The sequence below is a fragment of the Rhineura floridana genome, chromosome 7 (genome assembly GCF_030035675.1).
Source record: "Rhineura floridana isolate rRhiFlo1 chromosome 7, rRhiFlo1.hap2, whole genome shotgun sequence".
Lineage (NCBI taxonomy): Eukaryota > Metazoa > Chordata > Lepidosauria > Squamata > Rhineuridae > Rhineura > Rhineura floridana.
This window is the reverse complement of record NC_084486.1, coordinates 1,466,694-1,479,306: the sequence shown is the minus strand read 5'-3', so window position 1 is coordinate 1,479,306 and position 12,613 is coordinate 1,466,694. Positions and strand designations below refer to the sequence as shown.

Sequence of the window (12,613 nt, the reverse complement as noted above, 5' to 3'; positions counted from 1 at the left end):
GCCTGAAGAGCCAGGTCTTCAAGGCCCAGCGGAAGAACCTGTAAGAAAATGACACAATTGCTAAAAAGGCAGAGGAAGATGTAAAAAAAAAACACTTTGAAACATCAGTACAAACGGTGCAAAATTCTGTACAACAGAAAGAAAATGAATTAAAATTTTGAGGGTTTTTTATTTATTTAATGTAAGTTGTGGACATAATTCGTCAGGTTCTGCGAAGAAAATTTCTAATTCAAACTTCTGAAATCTGGATTGTGTCAACTTAACCACCAGTGTTTCAGTAGATCCAAAGGCATTCATTCACTTTTGCATTCAGACTGGACAACTTTACATTAAACATGAAAGGGGTGTGTGCATTCATTCCAAAATAAACCACTGCTGCTACTTACACAAGACCTACTTTGGGTTGTATTATCCAATATGCAGCCGTTGTGAAACGGACTTCCACTCACACAAAGGCGCTTCCTTTCTTCTCTCCCTGAAGCTCCCTGTGCACCCGTAAAATCTGTTTGGGACGTTCTGGGGCAGAATGCGAGGGCATGCAGGGGTTGCAGGAGGAAGGGGAAGTCCCCCTGTATGAGTGGGGTTCTGCTTGCGCAGCATTGGCTACAACTCTTTCTGCAGCTGTAATCATAGTTAGAGCTCCAACTAGACATTCCAAATTCCAGTCTAGTAATGAGAACAAAGGGAAAGGACCTTCTGGAGAAATGGAAAAGATGGAGGGAGCAGAGCTCAGCGGTAGCACACAGAGGCCCCTGATTCAATCCCTGGCATCAGACGCAGTTAACATAAAACGAAGTAGCAGGAGATGGGGAAAGGGTCTGCTCGAGACCGTGGAGAGGCAGTCGAAGTCAGGCAATGCTGGGATCGGCAGACAGACAGTCGGAGCCAGTGTGAGGCAGCTTCCGATGTACACACTTTGAAGGGAAACCTGCTCAAGGGGGCAGTTTATTCTGCACAATTTTCAAGGCTGGAAATTCTTTAGTCTAGAGGAATGTGTTGTTTGGAGAGTAAAGGCTAACTAAGGAACAGGTGGAGTGTGTGGAAGGAAAATGCCACTCAGGACCATGAGAGAAGGATGGCCACAATGTTGTGTGCATTTGGCTTGCAGCCAATTCATGTAATTTCCAATCTCAAGGCAAATTCGGTTGAAGATGCACGACTCTTAGCTTTTCCACCCCTGAAAGTAGGGGGGGAGGGCAGTTCTTGCCACAGCAGGCAGGAGCCATTGCAGAAATTCCCTTCTCTGCCAGAGGAGAAGAATGGGGCAGGAAGTGTCCCTTCTCTGTCTTAGAAAGTCAGCAGTCCAGGTAGCACCACTGCAACATTGCCTGTCAAAAGCCGTACACTTACCAAATAGGCAAAGAATATTGTGGCCCAGCAGAACGTGTGGAAGAAGTGTTCAATTTTCAGTGTGAAAACTGTCGTTTCAAAAGCTTAAAAAGCTCTGTGAAAATCACAGTCTTCCAGAAATATGCCAGCATACCGGTCTGTCAGGCTGAGGCTCAGAGACTTCCCTTCCCAATGGAAGGATCGATAGCTATAAAGCCTCATAGTCCTTCAGCTTGGCTGATGCACATGGAAGAGAGGCTGATTCTGGTTAGCTGCTGACTGAGGAGGTATTTTCTGAATCATCATAGGAAGAGCTTATCAGTCTCTTTGGGAAGATTCTCATCCTGGTCAGTGGGGTAGGAAAGCGAGCCTTGGGAGACATTTGCCTGGGAGGGAAGAGTGCAGTGTTTGATTCCTGATGACTAGCACCTCTCTCTTTCTCTTCACCCCATCCCCATTCTCCAGGATCATCAACAGAGATTCCCAAGGGCTGCTCAAGTCCCCAGTGCCCTTCCTCCTTGGGCACAGCCTATCGAAGGACGGCATGGATTCATTCAGCAAGCATTTTGAGAGTATCATGGAGTCTCACCGAGCCAAAGGGACCTCTTATACCAGCTTAGATTCCATTGACATCCTGTCTTCTCCAGCTCACATGCACAGTGGAACTTACTTCACCTTCGATCTCCCTACTCTTACCCCAGAAATACAGGAGCAAATTCGAGAGAGTGCAAAGCTCATTGAGCAGAATTTTGCTCCTCTGGCCCTCCTGGAGCCAGACTCTGGGACCAGTTCTGTCACTGATGCTCCCTGGACTGAGCAGGAAGAAGACCCAAGACGAGGAAGGAGAAGTGGCCTGCAGAGTCCTTGTCACTCTGATGATAGCTTGGGAATTCCCCTGGCCTCCATCATTAGGTGAGTAAATATAGGGGATATTTGAGATAACGTTATCTGATTATTCAGAACTGCAGCTGACTTTTACCTTACCTGTCCCTTTATATGGGTGTTGTGGGACAGAAATTAGTGGAGAATATAGACAGCAACGACACTACTGTCTCACAAGCTAGCCAGGAAGATGAGAAATGTATGTGGGCACTGCAGACCTTTATACTTTACTTCTGTGTCTTTCAGCCTTTAGAAAAGGGCCTGCAGGAATCTGAAGGCTGCCAAAATAATCAGTTCTGTGCTGTATTTTCATAGTGTTTAATTTTCAGTGGGAAAACTGTATTTTCAAAAGCTTAAAAAGCTCTGTGAAAAATATAGTCATCCACTGTTCTATGGCGGGGGGGTTTCCCCATGCTTCTTTGGAGCAATCCCCCCCCCCGAGCTGATGTTGCCTTGATGCCATTATTTTTTTTTCCTTTGAAAGGTATTGTCCACACTTCTTTCACTCCCCCCGCCAAGTTGTTATTATGGGCTTTACTTGTTAAAACCTGTTACTGTATGCTTAGATTTATTTTTAGTCCCAGGTTATGGTCTGAAGGCACATAAGGCCAGCTCAGGTCTGGTCAGTGCCTGGATGGGAGACAGCCTGGGAACCATCTGTAAGCCGCCTTGGGTTCCAATCATGAAAAAGAAAGGCGGGGTATAAATGTAATACATAAATAAATATTTTTTTAAAGAAATCCAGAAATCCCCTCCCTGCAACAGGGCTGACCTGGGCAAGAAGTGCCTTTGGTGCGACCCCATGGTCAGTTTTACTGTGTTGCTAAGTTGTATGGCTTGTGCAAAAACGCAAAGCCTAGCAGTGGTAACAGGTAACGTATAATATGGTTGTTACGCAGTAGTTCACTGACAGATGGTGCTGGGAATTACAGCATGATGGCAGCCTTCTAAATGCTGCTGGGCCACCACAGCAATATTGGAGAGTGATGTGATGTTCCTATATTAATGTATATATGGTAAGTGTTGTTGTTTTAGAAGATACATGGTAAGTGGAGTGAAAGAGGAGGGGGAGTGAATGGGCAGTAGAATGCGAGATGATTGGCTGAGTGTTTAAAATGGCTGAATGTATAAAAGGAAGAGTGAGAGTGGAATCGGGGGGGAGAAGAGAACTGAGTGGGTTGGTTGGTGGGGTTTAGAGAGTTGTTTGCCAGGAGGGAGGTGGAGTTCGGATTAGTATTGAGTAAAACCATATGCTTATGTGCCTTAAGAAGAAATCTTGTTAATCTTGTTAGCTTTGTTATCTGTAATAAATACTTAATTTGGTTTACCAAAGGCCTGATCCTTGGCTGGGGTTTCACAGACCAGAAGGGAGGGTAAGGTAATGACCAAGGCTGAAGGGGAACTGTAACAAATGGTGGCAGCGGTGAAGAGAATAACAATACCAGTATTCAGAGTCTCTGGGAATACTAGTATTGGGACGTTACTGGTGGTTGCCTAGCAGGGGGATCTGTTGAGATCTGTGCTAGAGCGGGGAGAGAAACCATAAGAGAGAGCGGTCCGGACTGGTGGAGTCCCTGGTGGTGCCTAGAGACAGGCAGTAACCACGAGCAGGTAGGAACCTGACAGGGAGAGCCAGGGAAGGGCGTCACATGTGGTGGCAGTAGCGGTGGGATACGAACAACAGAGAATTCAGATACGAACCAAAGAGAGTCCCAAAGACACGTGGTGACAAAGGAGACTACGTCACAGGTGTTGGCTGTAGCAGTGAGATACGAATACTAGACAATCCCTAATAGTTGTGTGGCAAACAGAAATAACAAAACAAGATTACTTGTGAGAGTGACTGGCAAAGAGTGTGTGGCAAAGAGTGAGTGAACTCAAACACCATGGCTGAATATATAAAAATGAAAAGAGAGGAGCTGGTGGAGAAGTGCATAACATTCAGTTTACCTCACGAGGGTAAAGGGGTAGATGAATTGAGGGTAGTACTTATAGGATTTGCAACTGCCCAGCAAAAACAGCCTGTCAGAGAAGAGACCCCAGAAGGATATTTAAGCAATCCCGCTTATATAGAGTACTTGAGAGAGAAGTTAAGATGGGAGGCTGAGGAAAAAGACAAGCAGAGGGAGTTGGAAGCTGAGAGATTGAGGAGGGAGGCTGATGAGAAAGAAAAGCAGCGGGTCTTTGAGGCTGAGGAAAAAGATAAACAGCGAGAGTTGGAAGCTGAGAGATTGAGGATGGAAGCTGAGAAGTTGAAGATGGAAACTGAGAGAATGAGAATGGGGTTTGAGGAGAGGGAGAAGCAACGAGCAGTGGATGCTGAATTACAAGTAGAAAAGTTAAAATTTGAAAGAGAGAAGTTTCATTCTGATGAAACAAGAAAGGACAGAGATGGAGCAAAAATAAAAATTACTCCAAAGGACTTTGCTGTCTATGAGCCTGGTCAAGATCCTCAAATTTACCTCAGCACCTTTGAAAAAGCAGCTCAGTTGTGGGGCTACCTGAAGATAAATACATGCAGTATTTATCAAACCTGATTAAAGGGGAATTGGCTGAGGTATACCAATATTTCCCCTCAGACAGGCCCGTCACCTATGCTGAATTCAAAGAAGTAGTATTTAAAAGATTCAGACTAGGGCCTGATCATTTTAGAAAGCTTTTCAGAAATTGCCAGATACAGACAGGGAGGTCTTTTGTGGAACTGGGAGCAAAGTTGATGGATATATTTGGAAAGTGGATGAGTAGTGCCAAAGCTCAGTCAGTGGAAGAGGTGAAAAGCCTCATGATACTGGATCAATTATACCATCAGTTACCACCAGAAATAAGGCTCCTGGTCAAAGACCGTTCCCCTACATCTGTGCAGGAGGCCGCAGAGATGGCGGATCACTTCGCCTCCAATAGAACTGGCTGGGTGGGGAAAACATCAAGAGCTTTTAAAGCCAGACCATATAACGCTGGCAGAAGGGATGTGGTACCACAGCGAGTGAGTCCTCCAGTAAAATCTGAAGGGCACAGGACACCCCAGAGTGGATCTGTGTACCCTAAAAGTGAGGAGAAATTATGCTACAAATGTGGTAGACCGGGGCACCTACGTTTTCAATGTGAGGTTGCCAACCCCATTAGTAATCCTGCTCAGACAAGGGCAGTGAAAACAGAGCCCAAGGCTTTAGAAACAGCGAAAAAGGTTCAGTTCTGCCAGATAAACTGGACAGAAGTAACAGACCTTGATTCAAGTCTGAGAGAGGAAGTGAGTGTACAAGGGGCAAATTATTGGGCATTGCTTGATACTGGTGCTGCTCAGACATTACTGAGGCCAGATTTAATAAAATCTGAGGTAATATTACCTCAGGAAACTGTGACCATCCAAGGAGTGAGGGGTCAACCAGAGAGTTTGCCTGTGGCCCTAGTGAAAATGGAATGGAGAGGCCGAAAGGGCCAATATAAAGTTGGTATTAATGCCCAGCAACAAGAACCAGTAATACTGGGAAGAGATGTTATGGGGGCACAGGGGAAAATATATGTAGTGACCAGACAGCAAATTGGCAGAGAAAAAGAAGCCATATTAAGGGGGGCTGAAACAAACAGGGTGGAATCTGTTAACCAGCCTCAGGTCACCATAGCAACCACTAGCAGGCCTGCTGAAGGAGACAGACTGTATCAAGTGGTCTCTGGGGAAGAAGCAGAGCAATTCAGGGAAGAGCTGCATCAAGATATAAGTTTGAAGCAGATAAAGGAACAAGCCCTGACCCAACAGATTCCTTTCACTGACAAACTGAGGAATCAAGTTGTGTGTGAGAATGGGATTTTATATAGACTGTGGATGCTTGCTGAGAGAAAGGGTGAATGTGAACCAGTGAAACAAATGATGGAAGTGGAAAAGAATTTGAGTCAAGCACAGGAGAAGCAACGTTACTGGTATGACAGAACAGCCAGGGAACATGTGTATGATGTGGGAGATATGGTTATGGCGTTCATACCCAGGAAACATGACAAATTACAGGCTAACTGGGAAGGACCATATACCATCAGAGAAAGGCTTGACACAGTGACATATGTAATCACCACAGACCAATTAAACAAAAGCAAAGTGGTTCATGTAAATATGTTAAAGCCTTACCATACCAGGGATGCAAAGGTGTTGCAAGTTACCTTATTCCCTGAGGGAAGTGGGCCTGAACTTCCAGATTTGGTACAGGAAAGCAAAGACAAAGGAGGGGTAGATCAAGTGGAATGGTCAGAGGAGGTGAAGGAGGAAGTAAAAGAAGAGATTCTGAGAATTTTGAAAACCTATAGGAATCTCTTTAGCAACAAACCTGGCCGAACCAGTATAGTTATACATTCCATTGATACTGGAGATCATGCCCCAATCAGATCTGTTCCATACCGTGTGAATGGGAAAGTTTTGAATGAGATCAAAAAGGAGGTGGAAGATATGCTGGAATTAGGAGTGATCAGGGAATCCATCAGTCCCTGGGCCTCAAGTATTGTCCTGGTTCCGAAGAAAGATGGAACGACCAGGTTTTGCATTGATTATCGGCTAATCAATAAAATTACTGTCCCAGATGCGTATCCTATGCCTAGGGTAGACGCTATGTTAGAGTTATTGGGGGCAGCAACCATTATCTCTACACTAGATCTCTGTAAAGGATTTTGGCAAATGGAACTAGACGAGCAATCCAGAGCCAAAACTGCCTTCAGTACACCAGATGGGTTATATGAGTTTGTGACCTTACCCATGGGACTAAGGAACTCACCAAGTTCATTTCAGAGGCTAATCAATACTGTGTTGCGAGGCATGTCAGATTTTGCAGTGGCCTATATCGATGACGTAGCCATTTTTAGCAAGTCAGTGCCTGAGCATGTCCAACACCTGACAACAGTATTGGAGGCCTTAAGAAAAGCAGGCCTCACAATAAAAGTTAAGAAATGCCAGTTTGGACTAAAGGAAGTAATCTATTTAGGACATAAGGTGGGGAGTGGGAAAATCACCCCCTTATGGAGCAAGGTGGAGGCAATACAAGCGTGGCCAATCCCCTTAACCAAAAAACAAGTAAGGGCATTTCTGGGTGTGGCTGGATTTTATAGGAAGTTTGTGAGAAATTTTGGGGAAATAGCAACCCCCTTGCATGAATTAACAAAGAAGAAGTGTTCTGAGCGTGTGGTATGGACGGATGAATGTCAGAAGGCTTTTGATCTACTGAAGCAAGCTTTGTGCCAAGGACCCATATTAATAGCACCAGACTATGAGAAACCATTCATCGTGGCTACAGATGCGTCGGACCTGGCGCTGGGAGTCGTCTTGCTACAGGAGAGAGAAGGCACCAGACATCCAGTGGCGTACCTGAGTCGCAAGCTGACGCCGAGGGAGAAAAACTATTCGTCGGTCCAGAAGGAGTGCCTAGCGGTCGTGTGGGGACTGAACAAGTTGCGCCCATACATGTGGGGACAAAGATTCACAGTGACTACGGATCATCGGGCCTTGTTATGGTTGCAGACTATGAAAAACCATAACACTATGCTGCAGAGGTGGTCCTGGGCCCTACAGGACTATCAAGTGGACTTCCAGTTCATCAAAGGCAAGGACAATGTACTGGCCGAAGGACTTTCCAGGCAAGTAGCTGGGACTGCAGTGACGTGACCAGACAGAGGAACAAAGAAAGACATTTTCCCCATAGAGACTTTTATTTGTTAACGCGACGTATAAATCCTGGAACAGGAATAATACTCTGCAGTTGTTTAAGGGGGGGGGAATGTGATGTTCCTATATTAATGTATATATGGTAAGTGTTGTTGTTTTAGAAGATACATGGTAAGTGGAGTGAAAGAGGAGGGGGAGTGAATGGGCAGTAGAATGCGAGATGATTGGCTGAGTGTTTAAAATGGCTGAATGTATAAAAGGAAGAGTGAGAGTGGAATCGGGGGGGAGAAGAGAACTGAGTGGGTTGGTTGGTGGGGTTTAGAGAGTTGTTTGCCAGGAGGGAGGTGGAGTTCGGATTAGTATTGAGTAAAACCGTATGCTTATGTGCCTTAAGAAGAAATCTTGTTAATCTTGTTAGCTTTGTTATCTGTAATAAATACTTAATTTGGTTTACCAAAGGCCTGATCCTTGGCTGGGGTTTCACAGACCAGAAGGGAGGGTAAGGTAATGACCAAGGCTGAAGGGGAACTGTAACAAATGGTGGCAGCGGTGAAGAGAATAACAATACCAGTATTCAGAGTCTCTGGGAATACTAGTATTGGGACGTTACTGGTGGTTGCCTAGCAGGGGGATCTGTTGAGATCTGTGCTAGAGCGGGGAGAGAAACCATAAGAGAGAGCGGTCCGGACTGGTGGAGTCCCTGGTGGTGCCTAGAGACAGGCAGTAACCACGAGCAGGTAGGAACCTGACAGGGAGAGCCAGGGAAGGACGCCTCACAAGTGACAGCGGCAGTAGAAGCAGGCCAGGTGAGTCACGGAGAAACAGTCATGACAGGGCAGGGAAGCTCCTCAGCAACCATGCCGCTCTGTTGCTGCCACTGCCAGCACTATCCACCGTATCAGTGCTGCAGTTTCAGCCTCAGTGACGGTCCGAGGAGGGAAGTGGCAGGAGAGGAGGACAGCTCCCCCTGCCTGCCTGGATTATTCTTGTGTGGCTCACCTCGGCCAGCCACCTCCCTCCTCTGCTCATGGCAGCAGATCTGAAGTGGGGGCGGAGAGGGAGAAGAAAGTACCTTTGGTGACCTGGAGAGGGAGGGGTTGTAGGCTTGGCCAGGTCTAAGGGGAGGGGGAGTTTGGCAAAGCCCGGGGCAGTGAATGGGTTGCCAGAGAGCAGGTGAAGTTGGTATTCCTTTGCTGCTCTGGCACAGGGGTGGAAGGAAAAGTGGGGGAGGATCATAAAACTTTTTGGTGAGCTCTAAGGGGAGGGCTGGTAGTTTGGATGAGCTCTAAGGGGCAGGGGTGGTTTGAGTGATGGGTTTAAGTGGCGGACTGCACAGGTGAGCAATGCGAGCAGGGGCAGCAGCCCCTAGTGTGTATGTTTTATTTTTATGTGTGTGTCCATGTGCAATTTTTGACTGGTCTTTTGTGCAAATGTGGAATATCTGAAAACTTGTATTTCAAAAAGAATAAAGTTGTGCATGCATAGTCAAACAAATACCAGCATGCATGCCCACAACTAGACCTCGGGTTCCTGGAACTTATGGTGGGTGGGGAAATACGAGTATAGGTGAGGGGACAACAACACACAGCACAAATACATCCCATCAAGCACTAGCGTGGACTGGAAACACGGATAGATTTGGGAGGCATAAAATTGAAAGTGTTCATGTGTAGACGAAGGCACACATGGTGAAAGTGACCCATATATGCATTAATGCCCCACAGAGGACACAACCATACTTGGAGGCCAAAGACGTACGTTAGTTGTGCCTAAAGCATGTGGAAATAAAATGTGGAGGGGCCACGTGTGCCAGTTCTTCCCCAACATCCCCATTGGCTCCATCCATGAATTGAGGCTGAAAGTCTGAAAGGGGATTCTTTATGCATTCAGCTGAACATGCTCGCAATCTTTCCCATGATTGGGAACCCTGCATGATCAGGGCTCCTAGTCACAGGAAGGATTCTTCATGCATTTAGCCAAGTGCAGGAAGAATCCCCCTTCAGACCTTTCCGCTCAATGGACAAAGGCCAGGATTCCCACATATGTTTTTGAACACCTGAATAGGGCTTTTGAGTGCCCCTATATTCAGATCTCTGTGTGAAATGTGTTAGGTTCAATAAACGCACTTCTCGGCACCTGGGGGCTTCCTCCACTTTTCGTTCCTGCCTTTGATGCCTTCCCATTTTTCTTTTCCAATTTATAGTAAAACAAGGCATAAAACAAGGCCCCACAGAAATAAAACCCAAAAAATGCAGTGTTTCTTCTGATAGGTCTAATTTTTCATGTGAAGAATACACCCACTTCCTAAGACATCTTTGTATGAGAATTCTTCTGATGAAGGATTCTGCCTCCCATCCATATAACGGACTGCAGCATAGATGTGATATGGAGAAAAATGTGTAGACAAATTTGTTGATTTATGCACAGGACCATTCAGGGAAAGATTGGTCTGAAGTACAGATGAGGTGTATCCACTTGGGAATGTAGAAAGCTATACATTGCAACTGTTCTTGAGAACAACTGTTTTTGCTAGCAAATAAATTGATTTGCTCTCCTCCATCCACTTTCCTCATTCACTATGCAATTATTTCCTTTCTCCAGGAGGTGGCATCTGCCACTTATTGACATTCTTTGCTTTGGGCAAAGAACCAGGCAATGGGGATTAGGGTTTAGTTTACCACAGCTCCAGGTTTATAATGGGCCCCCTTCCTCTCTAAAATAGACTGTAATATCTTGTTCAAGGAAGATCTTTGTGCAATTTGGAGGAAAGAACTAAATTCACAAAAGCAGCAAGTGAAGCAGTGGAGGAAGGACGTGTTCTTTCCCTGGCTTAAATTTAAATATGAGCCAAAGAAAAACTTCAGGGGCTGTAATGCTTGCCTTGTATTGTGGTGAACATTATGAGGTATGGATATTTGTATTTCTCATCCTTGAAATATGAATATCAGTAACATTTCCAGCTATCACATGCCCCTTCCCATAATAACAAGATCATGGAGGTGGCTAAAGCCTCTTTCAGCATTTTGTGTGCCTGTGTGTGTGAGCAGAGCCCAGGCCTTTCCACCTTCAGACACGTGTCTGCTTGCTGTCTCATCTCAGACAATCTCTTAAAAAGCACAATGGAGGTAGGTTGGCCGAGGTTGAAATATAAGACACCAGATCCTACAGTACATAGTCTCAGAAGAGGTAAAGAAGGATTCTCATTACAAAGAAAAAGCAATCTATACATATTCAGAAACTCTAAGCTCTTGGTGCCTAAACAGAGACCAGCCTTCTCCAACATGGTACCCTCCAAATGTTTTGGACTACAACTGCCATCAACCCTCACTAGTAGCCATGCTGGCTGTGGCTGATAGGAGTTGAAGTCAGAGTCCAAAAGATCTGGAGGGCAGCAGATTGGCAGTGAATCTTGTTTCTTTGGTGTGTGGCTCTGCATGCCGTGTGAGGCTGATATATCATTTGCGTGTCAAATAGCATGATGAGGATGGTCACGTTGTCATGGGAATCTTACCTTTCTCCTGGCCAAAAAGTCTTATAGCGTCTTCTTCTCTGTATTGGTAATATGGATTCTAATTTGTTCTTTTTAGTGCGGACAGGTAGTATATTGTGCTTCTCTCTGCTAAGGAGCAAGGCAGCAAACAAGAAATTTCTTTGGAGATAGGACGCTTTCCTGTGCTTTCCATTTCCTACATAGGAAGTTCATTCAATCATATTTTTTTAAAAGCAGCAAATAGTACAGAAAAAAACAGATGCTTTTAAAAATCAAAGAGTCAGATTTTTTCATGCAGTTTTTACTTAAAATGTGTTATTTATTTATTTATTTTAAATATTTCTATCCCACCCTTCTACCCTACAATAGGGCACTCAGGGCGGCTCATAATAAAATCATGCCCAATAAAATCACAAAAGTATTAAAACAGATAAAAATACATGCATTACAATTAAGAAATATAGGAGAGTGATATTAAAAGGGATAAAAAATAAAAAGGGTGGAGATAAAATCAGTTACAGGCTCTACCTTCAGTCCCTCCTAAAGGCTCTCCAGAACAAGATGGTTATCAGAAGTTTCCAGAAAACCGTCAGGGAGGGAGCAGAGCGCACTTCTTGGGGTAGGGTATTCCAGAGCTTGGGGGCCACAGCTGAAAGTTCACTCTCCCACATGCCTGCCAGTCTGATATCTTTCATTCCAGGCATGGAGAAGAGACTAGAGGCAGCCAATCTTAAATCCCAGGCAGGTACATATGGGCAAAAGCAGTCCCTCAGGTGCACTGGTCCAAGGCCATTTAGGGCTTTAAAGGTCAGAACCAGCACTTTGAATTGGGCCCAGAAACAAATTGGGAGCCAGGCAATAAACACAAAGGTGATATGCTCCCTGTGCCGTGATCCAGTTAACATTCTGGCTGCCACACTTTGAACCAACTGCAATTTCTGAGCTGTTTTCAAAGGCAGCCCCACGTAGAGTGTGTTACAGTAATCAAGCCTTGATGTCACCAATGCATGTGTCACTGTGGCCTGGTCAACAGGAACAGGCGTAGCTGGTAGATCAGTTTGAGTTGGCCAAAAGCACTCCTGGCTACCACAGGCACTTGATATTCAAGCAGCAAGGGCAGGATCCAGTAGTACTCCCAAACTGTGGACCTGCTCCTTCAAGAGGAGTGCAACCCCATCCAGAACAGGTTGCAGCCCTATCCCTGGCACAGTTTTCCCCTTGACCAGCAACACTTCTGTCTTGTCTGGATTAAATATCAGTATGTTAGCCCACAT

General features: G+C 45.3%; 1 protein-coding gene across 5 annotated transcripts in view; it reads left to right on the top strand.

Moving 5' to 3' along the window:
• PSD (pleckstrin and Sec7 domain containing) overlaps nucleotides 1-12,613 on the top strand; it is a 161,077-nt gene that overhangs the window by 41,999 nt on the left and 106,465 nt on the right. For all 5 annotated transcript variants that reach the window (XM_061634656.1, XM_061634653.1, XM_061634655.1 and 2 more), the window contains one exon: nucleotides 1,795-2,241. In XM_061634656.1, coding sequence (XP_061490640.1) covers nucleotides 1,795-2,241 — 447 coding nt within the window. The remainder of the gene's footprint in view (nucleotides 1-1,794; nucleotides 2,242-12,613) is intronic.